General features: G+C 37.3%; 1 protein-coding gene across 2 annotated transcripts in view; it reads right to left on the reverse strand.

Annotated features, from left to right (window-relative positions):
- Positions 1–26287, reverse strand: part of CHM (CHM Rab escort protein) — a 124462-nt gene extending 98175 nt beyond the window's left edge. For both annotated transcript variants that reach the window (XM_067548385.1, XM_067548386.1), the window contains exons 1-2: positions 26231–26287; positions 10795–10861 (exon numbers count right to left, since the gene is read on the reverse strand). In XM_067548385.1, the coding sequence (XP_067404486.1) occupies positions 10795–10861; positions 26231–26279 (116 nt within the window). In that variant the 5' untranslated portion in view covers positions 26280–26287. The remainder of the gene's footprint in view (positions 1–10794; positions 10862–26230) is intronic.
- Between the last annotated feature and the right edge of the window lie 323 nt (positions 26288–26610).

Consider the following 26610-nt stretch of genomic DNA (forward strand, 5'->3'; position numbering starts at 1 on the left):
AAAAGTGTCCTTCAGTTACTTCAGGGAAATAGTAAGGAGCATAAATAGGACAATCACTGAATTAAAGTTGGCCTTATTTAACAGAATATGGAGTTTTAAGATTTTACGATCCAAGTGAACTAGGTCTTTTCTCTAAGACAGTGGTTCTCAACCCTAGGGGTACGCAGAAGTCTTTCAAGGAGTACATAGACTCATTTAGATATTTGCCCTGTTTTACATAAAAAGGCTACATAAAAATCACTTGCCAAGTCAGTACAAACTAAAATTTCATACAGACAATGACTTGTTCATACTGCTCCACATACATACTGAAATGTAACTATAGTATTTATATTCCAGTTGATTTATTTTATAATTATGAGGCAAAAATGAGAAAGTAAGCAATTTTTCAATAATAGTGTGAGTTGACACTTTTGTATTTTTATGTCTGATTTTGTAAGCAAGTAATTTTTTAGTGAGGTAAAACTTGGGGTACACAAGACAAATAGGACTCCTGAAAGGGGTACAGTAGTCCGAAAAGGTTGAGAGCCACTGTGCTGTACAATTTCTTCACCAGGGTTTTCATTTTAAGCCGGGGAAAGAGCTGCAGTGCTCTCAACATTAGCACCAACCAGGAAAACCAACATATCTGTAAAAGGGAGCAAATATTTTATTTGCTTCACTGAGGCACAGAGAGAATTCATACTCATAGAAGGCTCTAAAAAAATGAAAACTTAAAATATTTATTATCTGGAATCAATAGCATCTGAGAGGAAAAGATGCTTACGTGATTCAGTCCATCAAGAAGTAGTTTGACTCATAATATCGCAGTCCTTTATCCAGTTATCAATCAAGTATACCCCCACTCTTACACACATTTCCAAGGTGCAGAGATAAACTGGTTAATTTTGTTTTGTTCTTTCCTGAGGTACTACAGAAACAAATTAAATACCCATAAATGATTTAATCTGCCTTTTCTGGGATTATAAAAAAAAGTAGCTACCAAGATTTATTTTGCCGCGGGAAGCTGCCACCTTAGCTGTAAGTTTCCCTGAATATGGAACACTATCTGGCTTTCAGAACAAGCAGTAGACCCAAAAAATGTTCAAAAAAATCTATGTAAAACCAAGTAAGACTACTCTTCCTAAATTTAACACTAGTCTAACTTTATGCATCCTTTATTTGAAATATCTGAAATGCACACATTTTCAGCAAGAGGAACTAGTACTGTTAACACACAAAGAAAATGATGGGACATTTTGTGAAAAATTGATAGTGGTGGTCTCATCTTTCTTCTGTCTTGGTCAGTAGAGTGCACCTTTGAGACATCTAAAACCTTAAGATAAAGCTTCATCTTTTTATTGCCAATACTCTGATTTTTTTTTTTTTTAAACACAAAAGTCTCTAATGGTCTTTTATGACCCATAAAACATTATTCACAGGAGTATCTGATTTCTTTACGCATGCATGCCAGTATTGCAAAATGAATCAGGATAGTCTTGTCCTCTGATATGAACTCCTTTCCCAATCTAATGCCATGTCACCCTAAAGTCTGGATCTTTTCTAAAAGCATCAATATGTTCCTTTCAAGATTTATAATAGATCAGTGTATGACCTGCATTATGTGGTAATAGAAACCCCTCAAAATACTCAGAAAAGAATGGTGTCCAGATAAAATTAGTGATGTAATCTTCAGTTCTGACAGCGATAGTCAAGTTCTTAATAAAAACCCATGAAGAGGGAGACAGTCTGAAGGGAAGAGACTTATTAACTATCAGGATTTTAATAAATTTAAGAAATGGTCATATCAGATTGGCGATATCCTTGTATTATTTTGGAGAGCAATCAAGATCAGGAAATTCTCTGCGATTAGTGTTCATCAATCTGTGACAGAGGTCCAATCCTGTGTAGTACACTATCTTACATTCCCAAGAACTAGAATCTTTCCCTTTTACTGCTGTCCTAGCAGACTACAAAAAAAGACTGATTGATAACGGGGAAGTCAGAATAGCACTGGAGCAAGTTCAATTATCTTCTGGCTATGGACCTGAAATATTACAAATAGTACTGCCTGCTTGGTTCAACGTTTATTATTTCTTTGTTACAGATTTAATTTTCTCATAGAAAATTGAAGACTGGGATAACTTTACTTCTAGAACCAACTTCATCTGTTCTCTGAGTGCCATTTGCTCACTGCTTCTACTATGGAATCTGTAGTCAAATTAAACTGCTGTCTGAGGCTAACTGAAGACCACACTTTTGTTCAGATTTTCCAGTTCTTGAATTTGAAGTCCTGATGTACTAGTAGAATACACAGAATATCTTCTGAAATTCTGGGTGATCAAGACTGACAAAGGACTGCTTTGGTTCTGGAAATGGTTTGAACTTTCTCATCTGCTAAATTGTGTGTAGGATGTTTTCTTGATCTGCCAACTATCATTTTGTCTAGCATCTCTTTGAACAGTTTAACAAAACCCAGACCAAAATATTCCAACTGAAAATGTAAATGATTTCCTGCTTATCAGCTTTCCTGGGCCTCAATCAAAAGGTTACAGTGTCATTCGAGGAGCTGAATCAAGTCGAGAAACTCAGAGCACCTATGAATACATGCAATACAAAAACAGCAGCAGGTAACATCTTTTATAGAAGATCTCTCTGTTAGGAAGGTTACCTTTCTGAATGTCATGCCACAATAGCTGTGGCAAAACAAGTCAAAGCTGCTGATTCTGAAGAGAAGCTGCTGATGCTTCACGATTTCTCCTGAGAGCTGCCCGTATGTGTCTATCCTTCATTTGATCTCTCAGAAAAAAGTCTCCTTCTATCAGAACAGCTGTCTTTTGCAAGAGAAGCTATTGCCACACTGATTTTAAGAAGCTGTACACAAAATGACTAGTTTCAAATCCTAAAATTTCATGTATTACCTCTTAAACCTCTTCTTAGTTCCCATTCTGCCTTACCTACATGCTCCAAAACATAGCTAAGTAGAATGACAGGCTCCTTTCTTGGTTCCCAAGTGGAAAACATTCATCAGAACCACTTTTTGTTTCATTTGGTAAAAAGCCTTGTCATTCGGGCTTATTTATTAAGGTTAAAGATATCTGAATTAAATCTTTTTGACCCACAATACCAGTTTCCTCACTTTTTCTTGGGGAAGAATCAGAAGACCACTGCTTTACTGAAAGGTCCATTTCCCTTTTTGGTTTAATATTAAATATTTATTAGATTCATAACTTCATATTCATGAAAGGGCAAAGAGGAAGGAGGGACGTTAAAACAAATACAAATAATGTGAGTTGTACTATATTATAGATCTTACCATTCAGATAAATTTAGATAGACACAGAAAGAGGCAGGACAAATGGCAGAGATGCAGATGGCAGAAGCATATAGTTACCTAGCATACTTTGGATGTTCATCTAAAATAGGAATTTTAAGGTGAGAGGACACTGAGTACTTGACACTTGGAATAAGGAGAAAAGTGAATGAAGATGAAGGAGGAAGTAGAGAAAGAAGAGCAAAATGTGAAAAGAGAACAGAGCAAATTGGGGCATGGAGGAGTCTGATGGGAGATATGATTAATTAAAAGGCAGAGCATTAGATGTGAGGATGAGAGGGTTGAACTTTATGTGGAAAGATACAGGAAGTCAGTGAATGATTATGTCACACATCATCCTCATTGTGGCAGCAAAGACTTTTAGCTGCTGAAAGTTGGATGTGTTGAGAAAAGGAGAGGTGAGAGTCCAGAAATCTAAAAAGGAGCATGTTACAGGTGAAATAATGAGCAGGATTTTATGCAGTGGGGACAGAGAGGAAAGGGTAGATTTTAGAAATGTAATAGACAGATGCAAAAAGATTTGGTATAAGCTCAGAGCCTCAGAAGTGAAGAGTCAGAGTTCTCAAGTTTTGCACTTGACAGATAAGGACAGTAGTGTTTTCAAGGGTGCTGGAGAAAGTAGGGAGAAAAATTCATTTTCTGTTATTGGTGAGCGTTGGATCAAACTTCTTTAAAAGTGGGGTGTGTACCTGTTGCCATTCATTTAACAGTTGTAAGAAGCCATTATGCTCTATAGCAGTGTTTCTCAAATAGTGTTCCGGCTGAGTTGAAGTGTTCCGCGAAAAAGCGGAACCGCGCCGCCGAAATCAACACAAATCACGCGCCGCTGAACAGCCGGCAGTGCACTGCCGAACAGCAGATGGCACTGCCGAACCGATGTGAATGCGCTGCCGAAACCAGCCCACACTGCGCTGCCGAAAAGGGGAAGATTTCCTGGACTTGTCAGCGGAGGGTATCGCATGGCCGCGCAAGGGTGCCGCGGCGAAATATAATTGAGAAACACTGCTCTATAGAATAAAAGAGCTAAAATAATGGGGTACTCCAGTCCCAAAACAGGCACCTGTCACCATCTAAAACAAGTGTACATGCAAGGCACACATGGAGAGGTTCTGCTGGCTATTGTTTTGTGAAGGTTTGTGCATCTGTGAGAGAGACAGCAGAAAGACCAGAGTAACTGAGAGAGGGAGCAGCAGGACACTCTTAACCAGAGAAGGATTTGTAGTGTGACCCTGAAAAAAAGTTGAGAGCACGCTTTTGGGTAGAGTACTGTTTGGAAAGATCCTTGGAAGTGCTTCCTGCTGTTTGAATTCTCCTGCGTTCAGCGAAACAGAACTTTGTACATTCTTTGTAAAGAAACAGGACTGCATCAAAAATAACTGACTATCATAAATCCCTCCTAACAGAAACAACAAGCAGGTCTCTGAACGTTGGCTCAACAGTTGGGTCAAAAAACTGATAACTAGTTCAGTTTAAGAAACATCCAGGAGGACATATCAGAAACACACAACTGGGGCAGAGAAGCAAACAAAGGGGAAACTAATGTAATATATTGAGGAAGGTGTAGTTTCTACATGTGCTTGACTGACATTCATTCTTAAGAACATAAGAATGGCCATAATGGGTCAGATGTCCATCTAGCTCAATATCCTGTCTTCCGACAGTGGCCAATGTGGCCAGGTGCTTCAGAGGGAATGAATAGAACAGATCATCATCAAGTGATCCATCCCATCAGCCATTCCCAGCCTCTGGCAAAAAGTAATCCCTGCCCATCCTGGCTAATAGCCATTGATAGACCTATCTTCCATGAACTTATCGAGTAAGAGGTTTTTGAACCCCGTTATAGTATTGTCTTTCACAACATCCTCTGGCAAGGAGTTCCACAAGTTGAGTGTGCATTGTGTGAAGAAATAAATACTTCCTTTTGTTTGTTTTAAACCTGCTACCTATTAATTTCATTTGGGGACCCCAAGTCCTTGTGTTCTGAGAAGGAGTAAATAACACTTCCTTTTTTGCTTTCTCCACACAAGTCATGATTTTATAGACCTCTATTATATCCCCGCTTAGTTGTCTCTTTTCCAAGCTGAAAAGTCCCAGTCTTATTAATCTCTCATCATATGGAAGCTTTTCCATGGCCCTAATCATTTTAGCTGTTCTTCTCTGTACCTTTTCCAATTCCAATATATCTTTTTTGAGATGGGATTACCAGATCTGCATACAGTATTCAAGATGTGGGCATACCATAGATTTATATGGAGGCAATACGATATTCTCTGTCTTATTATTTATCCTTTTGCTAATGACTCCCAATATTCTGTTCGCTTTTTTTGACTGCTGCTGCACATTGAGTGGATGTTTTCAGAGAACTATCAGCAATGACTCCAAGATCTCTTTCTTGAGTGGTAACAGCTAATTTAGATGCCATCATTTTATGATTAGTTGGGATGTTTTCCAGTGTGCATTACTTTGCATTTATCAACACTGAATTTCATCTGCCATTCTGTTGCCCAGTCACCCAGTTTTATGAGATCCCTTTGTAACTTTTCTAATTCTTTAGAGAGACAAGGTGGGTGAGGTAATATCTTTTATTGGACCAACTTCTGTTGGTGAAAGATAAGCTTTTGAGCAACACAGAACTTATTGTTTAGGCGGAAGTACAGAAGACAGCTCCTAAGAGTTCAGAACATAGTCTGATATTTCTCTTTGCTCTATTAAAAACAGAAGCCCACCAAAGAGAATTTAAAGTAACTTACATCACTAATATGCCCAGAAGTCATCAGAACAAATAAAACAGGAGCATTTGAAATTACTATCACTGACCCTTTACAAAAGCAGAACATTTTGGTATCTACCTCTACCTACCCTTGATTGAAAGCTTTAGAAACACCTTTAATCTCAACAGGAAGAGAAGCAGCATCTTATCTCGGGAGAGAGAGAGAGAGATGGTGCAAGCTAATATAAAAACATCTGAAATTTTAAATAACTCTTTCTGTGAAAGACAAAGAAGGAATTTAAATTGTATTTTCATTCCAGAAACTAAATAGAAACATAGCTGATTGGAAGCCTTCTATCTCTACCATCCACACCAATATGCTCAGAAATTAAACATAAAATAAGCAAGGTTACAATAAAAATAGAACACAGCAAATGCTAAGAAAAACAGTTCCATGAGCATGAACAATTATTGTGGGAGCTACATTCACAGTTCACAAAGTAATCAACTTTTAGTCTTGACATACCTCCCTTTAGTAACTTCAAGTTTAAACTAAATGCCGATCTCATTCTGAATTGCAAATTACTTTTCTAAATCACTTAACATCTATCCTTGAAATTTCACATGTCAACAGCTCATTAATATCTACAGTAAATGTGACTCTCTGAAAAGAACCACAGATTTTACATTTATTGAGACAGATAGCTGGCACACAGAAATAGGGCTCCTTCAATTACACTTTGGCAGAAGCTAACTTTAGTTTAAAATCTGTCTACAGGAATTTATGGCAACACTGCAATGACGTGACTATTTTGAATAAGATTAGCAGCTGTTGATGGTGATGCTTGGACACTGTTTATAAATCAACAGAGGCTAGTACTCAGAATTTTATAATGGACCACTTCAGAACCATCAACCACTTTCACCCTTATGCAGTATAGTATGATCAATACAAACCATGGATGGAGATTAAAAGTACTACAATGATCTACACATAGTAATGAATGCAAGCAATACACACAAAATACTTCAAAAGTTCTACTTACACCTATTCCATAGTTTTTATCTAACTTCTTTAAACATTTGCAGAAGAAAGGCAGGTAGACATTCATCAAAATAGAGTAGATAACACAAACAAGCATTTCAGTAAACTCAATTTCCCATCTTTACAAATAACTTAAATCCATAATTCTAAAGGCAATAAATCAAAATATAAAATACAATGTTTTGGACACAGACTTTTTCTGATATTGAAAATTAGTTATTTGAAGACAATTAAAGAATTTGTAAATTCATCTAGAAAATCATAGAATACTGCAACAGAATAATATAAGAATATTCCCCGCTATTTCAAGTCAGACAAAATCTTGAAAACCTTAACAGAACTCTAACTCCTCCAAAATAAAATCTAAAATGCCATTGAGAATGGCTTTTTACAGTAGTGCTTAATTTTTTTAAGATTAAAAAGAAAATGACCATTGTAAAGATTGCCTATTACTTTTTTTGTACAGTATAAACATTTCAGATTCTCCTCCCGCCAACATATGGATTCTAGATTATGATTCATCATGACCTGACAGGCCTATCACCTGCACAAGATTTGGAAAATGTACTCCACAGCAGAAGAGCATCATTAGATGTGGAACTCCTCATTTTCATCATTAAAATGAAAGCAAAAGCATGTGTGAATGTAACTGAACACAATTAAGCAAACACTAATAAAAAATCTGCATTCCACAGTTTTAATTGCTGCCTACTGCGAGATTTGAGGCTGTAATTTGCAGGTCTTTCACCATTACAAAAAAGACATGGATACTCTAAATCAAAGCTACAGTACATTATTACAGAGTTTAATAGACCCTGGATATTAAAGTTGGAGAAATTAGGGGAGAAGCAATTATCAAATTCAACAAGCATAACAGTACATTCATAATATTGTGTTACTGTGGGAGGTAAAATCTAAAGTCTAAAATTAACTGACCAGAATTTATTAATTCTAGGTCTTAAAAGGTGCCTGTTAATGGTCTTTTTTTGTTTTTTTTTTTAATTCTTACTATATTCCCCTACAAATTTAGCGTTTTATTATTATTCAAAAATCGCATTTTTCCATGCTCCAAGTGGGTTTGTAATTAACACGGCTCCTGTTTAAAGTCTCTATGGATGCTTCATGCACAGTAATGAGATTTGCAGGATTCAGCACCTCTCAGGATTCTACCCTCTCTTTGCTGGTGCTGGTGCAGATTCTCTACTGCATGGCGTTTCTTGATGATATAGTTAAAGATTCTTAAAGAAAAAGCTATTTCTAATCTACAAGACAGTCTCCATTCAACTAAATTACAAATTACATTAAACTTGAAGACTGAAGTGTGGTGTCACATACATTTAGGATGTAAAACACTTTAGGATTAGCCAGTATAGGGACTGGCCAGTTTCCAAAGTTTTTGGGATACCTTGGTGGATGGTCTCTAGTCACCATAGCAAGGGCCAGGTTGATCCACATTATCTCCCACTGCTGAACAACCCTATTCTGTTCATGAAGTGCCCCATCTCCTCTGACTACACAGTACAGTTCCCTTTTGCTGCTACTTCTGGATCTGATAGAGGCTAGGACATAGTTGCCAAGTTTTGTGCATCTACACGTGACAGTTTTGGCATGTTTAATAAACTAATTTTGAATATTTTCATATAATTTGCATATGACCATAAATTTCAGTTTATAGACAATATATCCTTTCCCAACCAGCTGAGGGAAGGGGGGGAAGATGAGGACAGGGAGCTGTACAAAGCTTGGCAGCTATATGGCTAGAGCAGGAAAGGAGGAAAATAAGTGTCTAAGAGTGCTGGGGTAGATAGAGGTGCTGGGATTGCTAAATTAGGTGAGTGCTGAAGGGTATCTCAGGTAACTGAGAAGGCTCAGATATCTCAGTTTACCTAAAGGTAGCTGGAAGGGGTACTGGGATGTCTGAGGAACTGAAGTAGCTGGGTGGGTGCTGGTTTCTGTCTGGGCCCTGGTAACTGGGGAACTACTGGCTGTGCTCTCCCTGAAGAGAAAGGGGCTAGAATCTAGCTGAGATTTCTGGGAGGCAGATAGCTGGGGTCTGGCTATGAAGCAGGAGGTCTTCCTGGGTGTCAGATGTCTGGCTGCAGATGCAAAGGGTCTTGCTGGGGGTTGTGGGTGCACAGTGTGGAGCCTGGGGCATGTGCTAGTACTGTGCCCCCTCAACTGACTTACTTGTATAAGTTTTTGCAATTTTTAGTATTTTCTTTAAATCTCAACTGCTAGAATCACATTACATGAAAATCTTGGCTTTCATTTTAAAAGAAAAGCATCTAGACTTCAGGGTTGCAGAGAAACGTTTGCAAATGTGGAGCCCATGCACTCAAGATATGCTAGAAGGCAAACAACTCAATATTCATGATTTTAAATGTGATTTTTAAGCCAATCTCGTAATTTTTGGTGTAGACTCATGATCTGAACATTTGCAATAGTGCTGTTCACACTGCTTCCCCTCCTCTCACTGCTGGCTACGCCTTTGCTGCTTGAATTCATGAGTCAAACAGTCAAAAGAGAAGCAGAACTGAAAACATTTTAGTGACACTTTTGGATGATCTCCTGGATAGAGGGCAAACATTCATTGTCAACTTCCTGGACTTCTCTGCAGCATGCAACATTGTCAACCATAAGATACTACTGTCTCACTTGAAAGAGGTGGCAATCTTTTCTAAAGGGAGATACCAAACAAGTATTGATGGGAAACTACATCTCTCCGAAAGGACACCTCACTTGTGAAGTTACACAAGGATCAATTCTCTTTCTGGTTCTTTTCAATGTGTACACGCAGCACTAGGTGAACTGATCAGACAACATGAGCTCAATGCCAGTAATATGCAGATGACACATAGTTCTACCTATCCACCTTCACCACCTACCACCTCATCACTACCACCAAGATGGCCTATTGCTTGCATGGGATCAGCTCATGGATAAACAGCTGGCTGAAGATGAACCCAAACAGGACAAGTGATACTGGTGGGCAGAGGATGAGAGAGAACATACACAACAGATGTTAGTCATGCATGGAAAAAGAAGCCATTTGACATAGGGAGTTCTAAGGATAGTCTGACCAAAATTTTCCATCTTGGGTATCTTAATGGTAATCACCTAAAAATGTGACCTACAGTTTCAGAGTGCTGGGCACTCAACTCCCATTAAAGTCAACAGCAGCAATCTGTGCACGGCACTTCTGAAAACCAAGTCACTTAAATTTAAGGCCTGGTGTACACTAGGAAATTAGGTCAGTATAACTATGTCACTTAGGGGCATGAAAGGTTCACACTCCTGAACGATGCAGTTAAACCATCCTAGCCCCAGTGTAGACAGCGCTAGGTCAACAGGAAAATTCTCCCATTGACCTACCTACCACCTTTCAGAGAGGTGGATTAGCTACTTCAATGAGAGAACCCCATATGTAGTAGCACTTCAGTGAATATGCAGTGGCACAGCTGAGGCAATGCCACTGTAGCAGTGTGTGTGTAGACAAGCCCTTAGTGTCTAAGTTTAGGCACTTACATTTGAAAAGAATTTGGTCTCTTTGTACTCAGTTAATGGTGCGCTTTGAGGTTCTCACAAAGCTCCCCCCTCCAAAAGCTACATTTGCAACAGTAACTTGGGCTACATATTTTAGAATCCTAGAATCAGTTCAAGTTAGAAATTTTAAACTATTTCCAAACACTTAAATGATCAACATAGCATATCACTGGAGTAACTTACGAGTCAACATGCAGAACCCTCTGGCCACTTCTTGAACATGCAGCTGCAATAATAGATTCTGGCAAACCTATAAAAGAATATAAGTTAACAGTTTATCAAGTACGTGTATTAAGCAGAATAAGAAAGTTACTATGTCAGAGCCATACAATTTAGCCAAAAAAGGCTCACATCTCTTCAGTTTAAGCCATAAGTTTTATACATTCATGCTAAAATATCAAACAAAATTTCAGTGTCAATAGGTGGTTTTATAATATTATCCTAAAGAACTTATGAAAATACCATAGCCACAGAATTTATTTTTACATTACACAGCATTTTGTCTTTGCAAATGCTATTAGCATCTGTTCTTGGAATTTTGTCACCAGCCTCTCTCCTAGATGCCTTGATATCATACATCAATTCAGCATTTCCTAGGGGATACTGCCTGAAGCTTTTATGGCATACTTGGAAGCTTCCCCCTTAGTTATATAGACCCATGAGTTATCTGAAAATGAAAGTTATTTTCACTATACTTCAGCCCAGGAACCAAACTTGAAAAATGGGAGTAGTGGTCCTCTGCCCGCAAGTCACCACTCATGGTAGATTACGTAATGTTTAAAATGATTATGCATATTCTCTAGATGCTGCTCCTCACTCAACAGGAACTCTGTACAATGCTAGGTTCCTTTGGGCATCTGAGTTAGCACTAACTGAAATGAATGGGGGCAGTTCACACCTCTTGCAACTATTCTTTCAGATTCTTCAAAAGCAGGAAGATGTAATTGCAATAGTTACCTAGCATCTCAGGGCTAGTCTACACTTAAAACTTACAGCAGCACAGCTGTATCGGTACATCTGTGCCACTGTAAGAGCACTTGTGTAGTTGCGTTATGTTGACGTGAGAGAGCTCACCCGCCGACATAATAAAACCACCTAAACAAGCAGCGGTAGCTATGTCAGTGGGAGATGCTCTTCTACTGACATAGCGCTGTACACACAAGTGCTTCTGCCAGCAAAATTTACGTTTCTCAGGGAGGTGTTTTTTTCACACCCCTTAGCAACAAAAAGTTTGCCTGCATAAGTGCTAGTATAGACAAGGCCTCAGCCATTACAGCTATAGACTTAAAAATTAAAGCTAAAGCTTTGGAGAACAAGGTCGTAGCACAAAAGACACTGGTATACCGTATAGCCAGATGCCAGCCCAATTCAAAGTCTGCTTCAAATATTTTTGATTGTCTAATTAACAGGGGAACCAATATGATTTACCATCACCCATTCTTAGGAATCATGGCCTGACTTCTATTAGAGCTGCCTTAAACTATATATTCAGCTAGAGAGAGAAACTAAAGAACTGTAGGTCCTCTCTCTTCTCAATTTCCTCAGGCACAATACCACTTCCACTCTTACAGAGGACAGAGTATGGTTTCTTCACCTGGCCAATCTGATAATTCACTTCAAATACGTCTTAAAAGGCTATAGGACAAGTGGTTACTAACTTTAAAAGTGTGTTTAGGAAATTAACATCAGTCCTCCTTGAGCTGGTGTGAGGAGCTCTCAGACTATCGTCGTCTGTCTAGCTCAAACCCTAGGGAAAACTGAAGAAGTGTACAAAATTAAAAATAATAAATATTAAATATTCTGTTTTAAAATGTTTTACCCAGTCCTGATTAACCCTAGAACCCAAGATTAGGTAAGACCTAGAGATCCAGACATCAAAGGCCACATTCTAGGGTCTTGAACTCAGGACTATTCCACACTCAAGCACCATGGCTATGTCTACCTATAATATCCTATGGTATACTCCCTGTAGTGTAGCCACAGCCTCAAGTCCTTATTTAGAGCTAGCTCACACTGAAGTCAACAAATTATTTGCCAGAATAAAGTCTGCTGGATTGGTCCTACAAAATGCAAACTCAATTGCGTCCTTTCCCCTGTCCTAAGACATTGATCTGGACACAGCTCTTCTACCCAGATCATGTTCACTAGGGCACTTAAAAATTCCACCCTTTCCCTCCCAGAATCAAGTGAATGTTATAATCCACTTTATTCTCAAATTACAAAAATCAGATTACAGAAAAAAAGCAGAGAGAAAAAGATGTTATTTTTACACAATATTTAGCTAACCTAAAAAGAAAAATAATTTACTTTTCAAACAGCTTAATTTTCCTTGAAAAGTTTCTTTTGTCCAGTACTATTAAGAACTAAATACAGTATGCAATCTGTATAACGTTTTAAATACTCGGTCACAACAAAATGCCTACCTCATGTCTTTAAAATGATCAAATTGATATGTTAATGACTTTTGTACTACATCAATAAAATCTGACACTGTTTTCCTAATTCAGGAATCAGTGTGAACCACAGGCTATTCTATTTCAAATCATCATATGCACTCAGGCAAAATTTCAGATTTTCTTGCAACTTTTTCATTTTTAAGACCTACCACTTTGAGGGATATTGAAAAAATTTATCTCAACTAGCAAAATAGAAGTTATGAAGATTCAGTGCATCTCTGTTATGTCACTGACTGCTTTCCTATCACGAAATACCATGCTATACATGGCTTTTATCTTAGAAAAAAGAACAGTTGCATCCATTGTGGGAAAGGTCATTCTGTTTACTAGACAATTCCATAGGCAAAGGGCACTTCAAATAGTAGGCACTGAGTTTCCCTATAGCAGTGTTTCAAATTTACAAGAAATATTCCATTTATAGGTGCACATTGAGCCAATTAGCATATTGATGTCCACTGGCGAATAATATTATGCATAGTTTCCAATTTCTTTCACTGATACAGTGCATGGTATAGCACAATACCTTATTTCAAAAGACAACACCTGCAGTTTGTGCCATTTGGCTACACCAGCAGTTTCAGGAGCCTCTAAATCTTAAAGCAATGCATATAAAAGATTTCAAAACCAGCATTTGCAATCTAATACTCTTTTTTACATTTAGTATATTTCACCCTCAAACATCCAGAAATCATTTTACAAACTATAAACATGTAGGCTCACCACTCAAGTGCAGCATCTTCTAAGGCTGAAAGTAACAGCAATACTAGGTAATTATTTAGTATAGCAGATAACTAATGGCAGGAGTGTTGGCTCTATAAGAATGCCTGATTACTGTGATATACCCTAAAGATGCCAGGACCAAAGCCTCCTAAATATCAATTATCATGGCTACTTTCATAAACAAAAATGTAGGTCCCAATTTCAACTCAAGTACTTAACACCTTAAATAACATGACTATATCACATTGTGTGTTTCAACTGTTTTAACTACACTGGCAACATTGAATGACATGACTGATACCCATCTTAACTACTGAGTAATACTTAAATATATTTTATTCCTATTTAGTAATATACATGTAGATTAAAAATATTTTCCTAATTCTGTTCATTTTACATCATCTAAAGAGTCTTTTTCTTTGATTTTCGATTAACTATACAATTTACATAACTTTTCTGTGCCAGCTGTGCAATTTATGGATAGCTAAAGTATATCTCATGAGTCACATACAGTCCTGATAGAGCATTTAACATTGCCCTAGATATGTTTTCATAGAGCCTTTCTTTAGCAACTATTCCAGGGTGCTGCACTTAAGTATCCAATCTGTAGCTCCACCTATTGCTATGTGCTAGTATTGACAGATGAGACCAGCACAAAGCTTCATGTTTTGCTACAAGAGGCAAAGTGTTAGCAATCTATAAGGAGGTAATTTGTGGACAAAAGAATGCCTGTGGACAGTTGTGGTGGTGATCAAGTTATAAGTGATGAAAAAAAATTAAGACTTATTCTTTTAAATATTGATTGATTAGCTGTTCTTAAATTCTCTCCTTACATGGAATGTTGGATTTCTTTTTGTCAATCAAGATGATACTTCCTTCTATATTAAAATGGATGTAATAGGAAAGAGATTGTGAAGAAAGAGACATCATGAGGTATGAAATATTCATAAATTGCATTGGTAGATTATGTAAATTTTCCAAGACCTCAGAGGTTAGGATTACTCCCGTGCAGTGCTTTATGTTTTAGAGATATTTTCCCCAATATGCATATTGGCCTGATCCAAAACTATTGAAGTCAATAGAAAGATTCCCATTGACGTCAATGGGTTTGGGGGATCAGGACCCATGTGACAGTGGAGATGATCTGAGATACTTCCCACCCTCCCAAGAGTCCCTAGATCTTCCCTCTTGAAACCCAGAAGGTTGCTTTTTGAAGGAGGGTCTCTAACTGTGGAACTTGCACCTTCTGGTGTTAAGACAGAAATAGAGGCTCACCTTGAGTACAGCATACCATACATCTGTTTGATCAAGCATCATCAAGGGCTGACTCATACCTTGTTACGGAAGATAGGAGAAAAATGGTCCGAAATAAAGCCCCCTATTGCCTGCTTGATCCTCCTTACATTCTTCCAAAGCTGGTTGTTTGATGCTGACTGAGAAAGTGGTGGGGCATGGCCCAGTTGCAGCAAGTGGGCTCTGGTTAGCCCAGATGGCATGGCAGACCAACTTGCAACTAGGCTTGGGCCAGCCCAGGCATTTTTGCGCACTTTCCTGAAAACTTTGCTATTTCTCTAGTTGCCTGTGTGGTACTCCTGACAGAGAGGCCTGGCCAGACATGCTGCACTGGAAGCATCAGCAGCTAGTACAACAGTACCAGAAAGGGGTAGCCAGTAATACTTGCAATCTAATAAGACAAATAGTGAGAAGAACATTTTTTGTTTTGTTTTCTTTTTGCTCTGAGCAAGACGACTGGTAAAGCCTATGTGCAGCTCTTGGACATAGATTAATCTTGCTGAATCTTCACAGGTGCGGCCACACCCAGCCTGCCTAGATTGACAGGTCTAGTTCTGCCTCCAATGAGCTGTAAGCTAGAATTCAGACCTATTGTAAAGAATATGCAAACTTTCCTTCCCACTAAGAATCAGACTCAATTTCATTAATGGTAATATGATTCATAAGTAAAAATGCAATAAATATACAGGCATTATGTAACTAGGTTGCCTCAAAATTTAGTATTTATGTATTAAATATGGAATGTCAGTAAGGTGCCAATATCAATTATTGTTCCACTTCCATGAGGAAATAAGAGTTAGGATGACTGCATTTCAATTCAGAAAGCTTTCGCACTGTTCAGTTCTCAAGGCTATCCAGTCAAAAATTTAATACTTCAAAGGGGAAAAAAAATTCTCCAGCAAAAATATATAATTAACCTTATTACAATCCAAAATCTACTTTTAAGCTTCCCACTTCACTCTTAGTTTGATTAGCAACCATTTATTATTATACATTGCCTCACACGTGCAAGGCTCTTTCCAGTAATTACAATGGACAAATTTCCTGACCCCAGCAGTTTACATAATAAAAACAGCTGCAATTGTTTGTAGCAAAAGTCTCAGTTCCTGAATTACTCAATGGAATTGGATTTTTCCACTGTACAACTAATATGATTGTACCAAACTACACAAGTCTTTTGTACCAAAAGGTTTAAACATTTAATTCAATTAAATATATTTATTAAATAAGCCACGAGAGGCATTTTATAATAAAAAAGTATTGGAGGGAACCATTAAGCTAAGAAATGCAGGAACCAAGCAGGCACTTTCAATACAGCAGCGTTCTATAGTCAGACAACTGACCCACTGTAATAAATTTTACTTGTATTTAAACATAGTAGAAAGCTAACTCTGAAGGATTTCACAGGATAATCCTAATAGCAAGATCCCTGCAATATTTAGAACTTGTAAGGCACTGAGGTACTGCAGTGACAAGCAATGTACAAATACCTAGATTAGAAATGTTAGGAGCTAGTGGCTTTTACTGAAAATATCTATAAAGTAACAAATGGTTTTGTTTCAGGGTTTTTTTGGTTGTAGGTGGTGCTACAGAAAAATAAGGCAACACGTTTTTGGTGCTACAGCAGCCCCAAACTGAGTAATTGAATGAAGTATTTGGAAAGGAAAGGAAAGATTACTTATAAATTAAAACAAGATCCTTTAACTGGGAGAAGCTGGAGCATATGCCTTTTTAGCTTTTTACATGATTAAACATAGAATTAATGACATGGAACTTCCAATGAAGGAACATTAGAGGGGAAATATGGACATAGAGATTTTCTTTGAAAGTGACCAAGCTGAATAAACATGCAAGCTTTGTATCCAACTTCAATTCATGGATCAGATAATCTGGCAGGGTAACATGAGGGAAAACACCACAGCTTCAACAATTTGCTCTTTTGTTCCCAATGTAGTCTATTAGACTTAAAAATTGATGTGAGCAACTCACAGCAAAAGAAGTGTCCAGGACTATACATATATCAACTTTCAATAAAAAAAATCAAGTGTCAGACTGATGATTGAAATCATAACCAAGCATTATGCAAGGTTCTCCCTAAAGCAATATAATAAAAAGTTATTTTACAGTGATCATCATAGCAAGCATATTTGTCCATTCTACTCCTCTTTTAGAAAAGTCTCAGGGCCCATTTTCTCTGTAGAACAAGCATGGTTCAGTTTCACTAAAATACTACTTAATTTTATTTTAATGATTATTTCTTCTTAAGTACGATCTAGTTCTACTGCTAAATAAATACTTATTCTTCTTAGCAGTATCATCTTTTAAAAACTCATTGGTGATTTTTAACAGATCTTCTCTGCATGCAACAGAGTTGTGTAGTTCAAAAAATTATTTCACCTGTGATTTACAGTTTTATCCAAATAACTCACAAGAGCACATTATAATATCAAAAAAATCAGAGAGGTAAGCCAGACATTCCATACATACACATATATACAGTGGTAGTTATATTAAAAGCTTTTGCATAAATAAATTGATATCAAATAGATTAATCATGCAGAAATTGTCTTTGAATGACCAGTTCTCTGAATACATACAAACTACAAGAGATTAACTGTATTATTTATAAACCAAAAATCAGAGGTATTTAAATAAGGACAAAAAAGTCCTGGGAACACTAGATTTGCAGTGATTCTATATATAACAGATAAATATAGAAAATATTAAGCCAACATTTCCCAAGATAGGAAAAGAAAAAGTCATTAACAAAGTTGGGGAGCACTGAACAAAATTAGTGGACAAAATCCAAAGATAGTTTAGGAGATCAACAGAAGAAGCAGTTGTTTTTGTTTGACTTGTGATCTGAGTCTTCGAAGACATCTCTCCCACCTTTTTCTTCTGCTTCTTTGCAGAAAGGTGGTCTGATCCTGCATTATTAATAAAACTGTCTTCACCCCGTTACTTATATAAACATCTTTATATGATTCACAAGAGGACTTAATAATCCAACAGTCAAACATTTTTTGGAACAGGGGATGGACGCATCAATGACTTTAAAGTGGACTGGGTCTTGGTAATCTGTCCTATTTTAAACTTTTAGTCCTCTTCCTATTGGAATCAAATTTTCTATACAAAAACTACACAGACATATCTTTCAGATTAGACAGTCTAAGATGACCAGATACAAGTTTCCCCCATATTTTACACTTAATTGACATTTTTCTCATAATGCTCAATGGGATTTCAAACTAAAGGCAAACAGGAGTTTAAATAAAACCGGATAGGCTCCCCTTTATGCTGTACAGAGGTCTAACATTTGACCTTGAGAGGAAAAAGTCTTTTCCAACAGAATAACCAATCCAATCAAAATACTCAGCAGAGAATTTTTCTCTGGTGTCAAACTCTGATGTGTGGTAGTCTACCAACCACACTTCATGGGGCTGGAGACAGGGTTGCAGAGTTGATGGAGCCTTTTTTTGCCCCTCTTCAGTCTTGATAGCATCAGGATCCTAGGCAAGAATACCTGAACAAGATCATCCGAGAAGAAAGTTAAGGGTTCACAGAACCACAAACACTTATATTACATGGGGTAAGGGGTAATACAGAATATCTGTAATGATATCCTGTGCTAAAGTTCGCTGGAGCAAAAGTCTATCAATTTTAAAGGCCTCTGAAAAGGCTTCCATAGCAGTTCCATTGTCTGAGAAGCTTTTGGATGCAATGTCCAAGTTCAACATGAATTTATCAGTGGGGTACAAACACTTACTAATCCAAGCAGAGAGAACATTTGAAAGGCAGAGCAAAGAGTGACCCCTCGAAGCCAGTCAGGTGAAAAAGTCACTGAGAAGGCAAAGGAAGGGGATACCAAAAATTTCACATGTGGCTGTGAAAATCATCTTTGCTCACTTGACACTTAACAGGATAGATGACTGCTCATTTACAAAATAATGTGGCTCTGTTCCCTGATTTATAAACTTTAATACTTCAAGTCAGTGCCACTCAACCAGCCTATGAGATTAAACAAATATCTTTAGTTACCATTTATTTACAAAGGTGGCATCACAAAACTAGAACATTTCAGAAGCTCACAGGAATATCATACACTTTTACAATAAACTAACCTTGTCCAGCTTTTCCCTACCATATGCCTAAATATTTACCTGTGTAAAATGGAGACTGCTTACTTATGAAAAGCAGAGCAACCAAAATATGGGCAGAGAAAGCATATTATCAAATTACAAAGAAAAATTCCTTAGGTATAACCTAAAAATATCAGCACCATAAACATTTGGAACTATTGTTTTTCAAAATTCTCTTTTTTAATCAGAATCCCTAATGTTTTGCTTCATAATTCCAATCTGTAATATTTAAATTAGTTTTCCATGATATATCTTAAAAACTGTATTAGTATCTGGAATTGATTTTTTCTAACACTACCCTTACATAAGATAAACATAAAATAAAGTACTTACACCACTCCCGACATATCGAACAATAAATAATAGATTCCCCTGACAGGACTTTGATGACCTGGCAAAGCCCGAGTGCTTTCAGCCAAAATCATATGAAACCATAAATCACTCTTTATTTTATAGAATATTTCAAAATGGATTCCTGCTTTCTACCTTGAAAGTCATTTCATGTGTTATTTATAACCAGTGAAGACCAGAATGGAAAGAAAATTGCATAGAACTAGAAAATTTACTGTGACTGCTTTTATAAAGAATAACTTCTTTTAAAAAAATTAGAATTATTGGCAGACAAAACATGTGAATACAACCACCTTTTAGAGAACAACATCCTTTATTTTACAACTTAAACAGAAGCTAACATAGCCCTTCTACAATATCAGACACATTTTAGCAATGTTAATATTACAGTATAATCCAACCAAACAAAGCAATTCAACTTAAGGCTGACACTACATCCTTAACTTGTGCTGTTGCTGAGGCACTACCTTAGAGACAGCATCAGTCTTAACTTACAATGATTTCCTCCATAACTTCAATACTATTGAATTGGTTTTTGTCTCTGATTTTCTTTTTTTAATCATCTTTTAAAGAGAAAAACTGCCACTAAATGTATGACTCTGGATACCTGAAAGTGATATTCTTTCTGCTAAATGTTTTCAAGTAAATAAGTTTATGCTTATTCTGAATAGGTGTAATTTTATCTAAGAGCTCATAATATTCTCCCCCACAGTCTAATAAAGACATCTACTCTTGATTTAAGATTAAGTGATGGAGAGTCCACCAAATTTCTTGTCAGTTTTTCCAGATGCCTTACTGCCCTGTTAAAAATATGCCTTATTTCCTATATGAATGTGTTTAGCTAATAAAAATACAATGTACGTACAATATGATATCTTCTAAAGTACAAGGAAAAAATAACTAAAACAAATAAACCACTGCTACTTTTAATTGAAAGTTATACAGATCATATTTAAACAATGTGATACCTATTGATACACCTATATAATTATTGATGCACAAAGTGTCAAGCACTTGGATCTCCCAAAGTCAACTGAGAATTTAGTTAATATGCATGAGAAAGAGAAATAGATTTAAATAATTGCTTTAAGGATTCCCTCCAGGAAACTACATTCTACAACTAAGACTTATTTGGACCTTTGTTATTTCATATTTTGATTACTTTAGCTCCTCTACAATCACATCATGCCCTCTCCAAACCATACAAAATGCAGCTGCTAATCTCTTCCTTGTATTTTGCTCTGACCGTAAGACCCACCTCTCTCAATCCTTCCATTGACTCCACTTTCCACCACATCAAATTGTACAGCTCTTCAAGATCCTTCATGATCCTTCCTACTAACCTCTTGTTTCTTACTGTTTATCCCACCATTAAAGATGCCTGCCTTCAGCACCCATTTTGTCTGCCTTTCACTAAATGCCACTATACATTCTTCAGTCTACCCTCATGCATGTATTCTTTCTCCTTCTAACCCCCCTTCAAACCTCATTTCTGCAAGAAGTCAGCCAACTAACAAGTATGGTGACGTATAGTTAGGGATAGATTATGGTTCTGAACCACTTAAATATTTTATTTTAAATAAAAATAAAATTTTGCAGAGAGCTAATCTAAGTAATTTATCTCCGTTCCCTAATCTTACTTCATCTCCAACTGTTTGCTAGACTATAAACTATTGAGGACAGCGACCAAGTCTCTGTGTTTGCATGGTGCCTTGTACACTTAGGCCCTAATTCTGCTTCGAGTCTTTGGGCACTAGCAAAATACAGACATATAAGATGACCTTGATTTGCTTTGAACACACCATGAAACTCTGTTCCAACATAATATCTAAATTTTTGTATTTGATTGTTATTTTAATTTTTGTATAAATGCCTATGTCTTAGGCTCTTTTATAAATTGAAACAGATAAGATTAGATAAGAGCCCTCAGTTTAGAAGCTGAACAGAGTCCAACTCCTTCTTAATGGCAGATCTATCATATCACTAACTACAGGTACAAGTTTCCATGCAGCAAGGACTAACAACTCCAAAGGGCATAGCCTTTGTTTTAGACCACAGCAATTACTAATCCACAAAGATTAATCTTCACAATATCAAGGTGTTACAAAGATAAAAAAAATCCCTATTTACTCAGTCATATAAAAAACTGTAGCTGTCCTATCCTCAGGCAGTCTTCATGGTCTAATAATCTCCATTATTCAAAAATACTTACAGAACCACAAGTGAAAGAAACAGAGACACCTTAACATTTCAGTCTAGACATGGCAAATTGCAATGTAAAACAAATTATTTGCCATGTACAGCAAGTCAATCATAAGGGTTTATACTTGTTTCTGTGTATTGGGATTTTATGTTAAATATGAGAATGTGATGGTGAGCAGCCATAATTGATTTTAATTACTGAAACCTGAGTTATCCGAAACATCACAAAGCCACAAGAGAAAATGACATGAAACTTGGGAGATCATGATGATGATGTGGAGGGAACCACAAAAAGACTGGCTGGAACTTGTGATTTATGGGCAGGAGCAACCCTCTCCCTGAAGTCATAATTCTGCTCTTCTGGGGTCTGAGAGTAGAAAAAACAGACTTCCCTTTCAATGCCAGGCTTCAGAATTAGAAAGCACTTTTCAAAGCTATACAACATTCTGGTTTTCTTGCATTTCTCTGACATTTCTCAGACTGATGAGAGGGGAACTTGTTACTTGTAACCTAACTAAAAAGAGTTAATAGGTTAAAACCTGCCAGCAACACTTTTTCTTCAGAAAGAGAAATATATAGAGGTGAATTTAACAACAAACTGGAAATTCTGCAGCAATATGAGATGAATGGGAAAACATTTCAAGCATGAACATGTACAGGAATATTGATTATTCCTAAAATAAAATTAATTTTATTTACTATGAACCTAGAGAATGGCAAACATAATTTTATTCGTGTGCCAATATTTTCCTACTTACATCACTTGGGCAGATAGTTATTCTTTGCATTCTTTTACATTTTTAAATATTTATGCTATGAATGACATTTCCAAAATCAGTAGTGCACATACACCTGCATATGACTAATATAAGGGTGGGGGGATACCTAAAGTATACAAGCAAATAACATCCAAGTGGCTGTATTAGTGCACATTGGGTATCTGCACACATAAGTACACCACAACAGTAAAAAAAATGAGAGGAACCCCTGAGGCTTCAGAGTAAAAGCTAGGCAATAATTTACTTGAGTTAAAAAGTCTTTCCCTATAGAAAGGGAATTTCATAGTTGGCCATTATAAGGTATTTTTGCACCTTTTATGAGAAGCATCAAGTACTAGCCACCATTGGAGACAGGACACTGGCTTACACTGACAATTCAGCTGAAGCAGTGAGGCAATTGCTTTCCTTCTTTTTTATGTTATGTGACCTTGAAAAGCAAAACAACTCCATCATAGATATATAGGTTTATACTCGGTCCTACTTAGGTTCTTATACCACTCTCAGTACTCTGGTATCTGAGAGGCAAGATGGGTTAGCTTGGTAAAACACTGATTTGACTTCCAACAAGGTTTTGTTGGTTTTTTTTTTTTAAACTGTTTATACATCACAGATATGTAAATAGTATAATTAAGCAAAAACGAGAGTCCTGTAACACTTTAAAAACTAAAATTTAATTTCTGCAGGCATAAGCTTTCATGGGCTGCAACCTACTTCGTCAGTGGCATCTGACGAAATGGGTTGCAGCCCACGAAAGCTTATGCCTGCAGAAATTAAATTTGTTAGTCTTTAAAGTGCTACAGAACTCTCATTGTTTTTGCTGTATACAGACTAACACGGCTACCCCCTAGTATAATTAAGCTTTTTCACAATATGTAAAGAAGCATGTAAACTGATATTGAGGTTTGGCTGCCTTTTATCACTAAATTTTAACAAAAACAAATGGGGTTTTGATATACCTTGACTACCATTCCATTCCATTCTTCTTCACACTATCCGACCATCTAGAATTGAATGGCCAGGGAAACTACTACAGCTTATCCACTGCCTCAGTCCTGCAACTTGTCTACATGAACAGCCCATAGAGGTCTCTTGGTTTAACACCCAACAATCTTGATTTTGTACCTTTCATATCAGTTCTGTTCACCAATGGAAAAATAGCCTGCTTTTACTATTTTTTGCAAGCCCCTGTATTAACCAAGAAATCTTTTGAGCAATAACGCACACACAGTAGGAATATGTTTTTTCTACTAAATCTTTTACACAGCAAATATTCCCAGAATATTCCATGTAGGTATGTTTATCAATACAAATCTCTCTCTCATTCCCAAACACTGCAGTTTAAAGGTTCAGAAGGTTGCAAATTAATTTGAATAGCACACGATACTTTCATAAAAACAGAATGGATACAATAATTTTTTTTAAATCTGATTTTCATTTAAATTAAATAGAGGTTTATTTTTAAAAAAGAAACATTTAAAATTAAATTGGAAATTGACAGCCTATGTTAAGGCCTGAATTTATTATGATCTATTCAAATAAATTAAATAAAAATATTAAGCAGTACTTGTTTGCTGCCCAATTTTAAAGAAAGTCAAATCCTTGCCTGCTGTAAGTCACTAGCACAGCACTTTGAACCAGAATTTGTTAAAGTACTAAACTAGTTTTTGACAGCAGTAGCCTCTTCTGCAGGTGCAGAGAGAATATTTTCTTCATTTCAGTTTATTCAATTAGTTCAATTCAATCCTAATTCATTTAAAGTTATGAAACCCAATGGGAGTTGAAAATATCAGGAGAGCTTGTTCTCCTCTTCCAATCTATGAACAACAACTAAGTGTGAGAGGATGAGATCTTCTAGTTCTAAAATCTTGAAGGGCATATAGTTTCTGGTCACCATCACTTCAATTCACCAAATACAATTAAATAGTTTAGATACACAGTTTTAATAAATGAGTTAGTTTCATACACAAAACATGTTTTGAAAAAACTTTTTTCTTACCTTGCCAGTGCATTTAAGTCAGTTTTAATTTTTAATACTATTTTATGCTTTAATTGAATATGAATTTCCATCCAAATAGAGCCTGACATAAAATGCAAGTAAAAAATTAATCATCTTCTAGTAAATAAGAAATAGATCATTCACTATTTACTATCATAAAAAATGAAAAAGTATGAACCTGAATAGTTTTAAGTTAAGCAAATATTTATTTATAGCTTAAATAAATATGCACAGATATAGTGTATCCTCCTGGTTAGCAAAGAGAGACACCAAGTTTAGTATAAAGGCTATTTATATCTGCAAATCAACATGTTTTAATGGGTACCAACCCATGAGAGTCAACCTTTCTTTAGGAAAATAACTAAGTACAAATGCAAAATATTATTAAAAATTGATTATTTAAATTAATGTTTCCTGTTTGCTGATTTAAATAACTGTTTAAAAAATTAGTGATTTAAATCAATACTTCCTGATAAAAAAACAACAAATATTATTGCTTACTTCAAAAAAGAGACAAAAATTACAGAGATAGATCCCAGTTCTTCAGTTAGATCTCTCTGAACATACTCAATAAAGCCAAGATGCTGGGATCCACCCAGCCAGACTTAATTGCAGGATTGGGCTCAAAAGCTGGTGAATCTCAAAGAAAGAGGAAATACAGAAATAAACCACAAGAGTTATTTCAACCAGGTCCTTGTCACCATAGCATTATGTGAAGCAGGAAATACTTCAACACACCTGTTCTCAAGTCAATCATTTGGTCAGAAAATTCCCTTCAAAATGAATATAAAAAGAATTTTTTAACCGTTTGATTCTCTGGTAAATATTCTGCGGTTTCATCAGCTCTTGTTTATGTGAGTGAAATTTAAACAAAAGTTAGAGAGATTGTCAATATCTACCACATACACTAAGAAGATTCTACCACCTAAAACTTAATTTTTAAAAGCTTTCAGGTCTTAAGGATAATATTTAACTCAACCAGGAAGAAGACCGCTTCATGTAGCTATAGTCACAGGTCTATATGAGTCTAAGAAGGCTTTAGATGCCAAAGGAACACCTGGCCCTGGCACCAAGACTTCAGCTTCCCTCTTCCTAAGCACCATTCATGCCTCTTGATTCTCAGTTCCTGGCTCCAACCCATGCCTCAGATCCATCCTCCATTCCCTTAACCACCTCCTTGGTTAAGTCCCAGTCCCACCCCTAACTCAGCAACATGTCCCCAGCGTCATTGCCTTGATCTCTGTTCCCTAGCAGCAGCACAAGTCTTTGGTCCCATCACTTACCCTAGTGTCTAATTCTCACTTTTGGGTATCATCACCCCAGCCACCTACTCAACACCCTACTTCCACCTCATTGCTCTAATTCCTACCCCACATGTACACCAGCCAGACCTCCCTCCTCCCAAGCCTCATCTCCTCTAGCTCTCCAACCACGCCTGCAGATACTGTCCCTTGCGACGGGCCTCAAACGGCCAGACCCTCTGCTCCCCATGCACAACTCCCGCCTCTCAGACACCTCAGACCATCTGCACCAGGACACCTCAATCCTAGAGCCCCACAACCCCCGACCCCTTGCCCAGCCCCCACCTCCCTGGCCCCACCCACACAGCTCTGGCCCCGCGTCCCAGAGCGCCAAAGTCCAAACCCACACCCCAGATCTGGCCCGAGGATGAGACTCTCATACCGGTTCCTATCACCACCACGTCAAACTCCGAAGGGAGATTGTCCGCCATCTTGGAAGAAGACTGACAGATCATGTGACCTGCTACGCTACCGGAAGTAAGGCTGGCTGCTGCTGCTGCTGCCGCTGCTTGGCGCGCCTTGCATTGTGGGGAGTGTAGTTCTCGCGGGAGGGACGAATCGCTTAAAGGGACAAACGCGGTACACACTCGCGCAGTCGCGCCCACCGCAGTGCGCACCACCTGGTGTCGTGTGTGATCCCGGAGCCACCCGACTAGTCAAGGGAGGGCGACGGGCGGCTCTCTCCAATGCCGGTCCCGGCCGGGAGACGCGCGGGAGAGCGAACACGCTCGGCATGAGTGGGAGGGTCCCGGTACCGAGACT

Source organism: Emydura macquarii, unplaced genomic scaffold (genome assembly GCF_026122565.2).
Source record: "Emydura macquarii macquarii isolate MOO-44397 ecotype Brisbane River unplaced genomic scaffold, CSIRO-AGI_Emac_v2 contig_1253, whole genome shotgun sequence".
NCBI lineage: Eukaryota > Metazoa > Chordata > Testudines > Chelidae > Emydura > Emydura macquarii.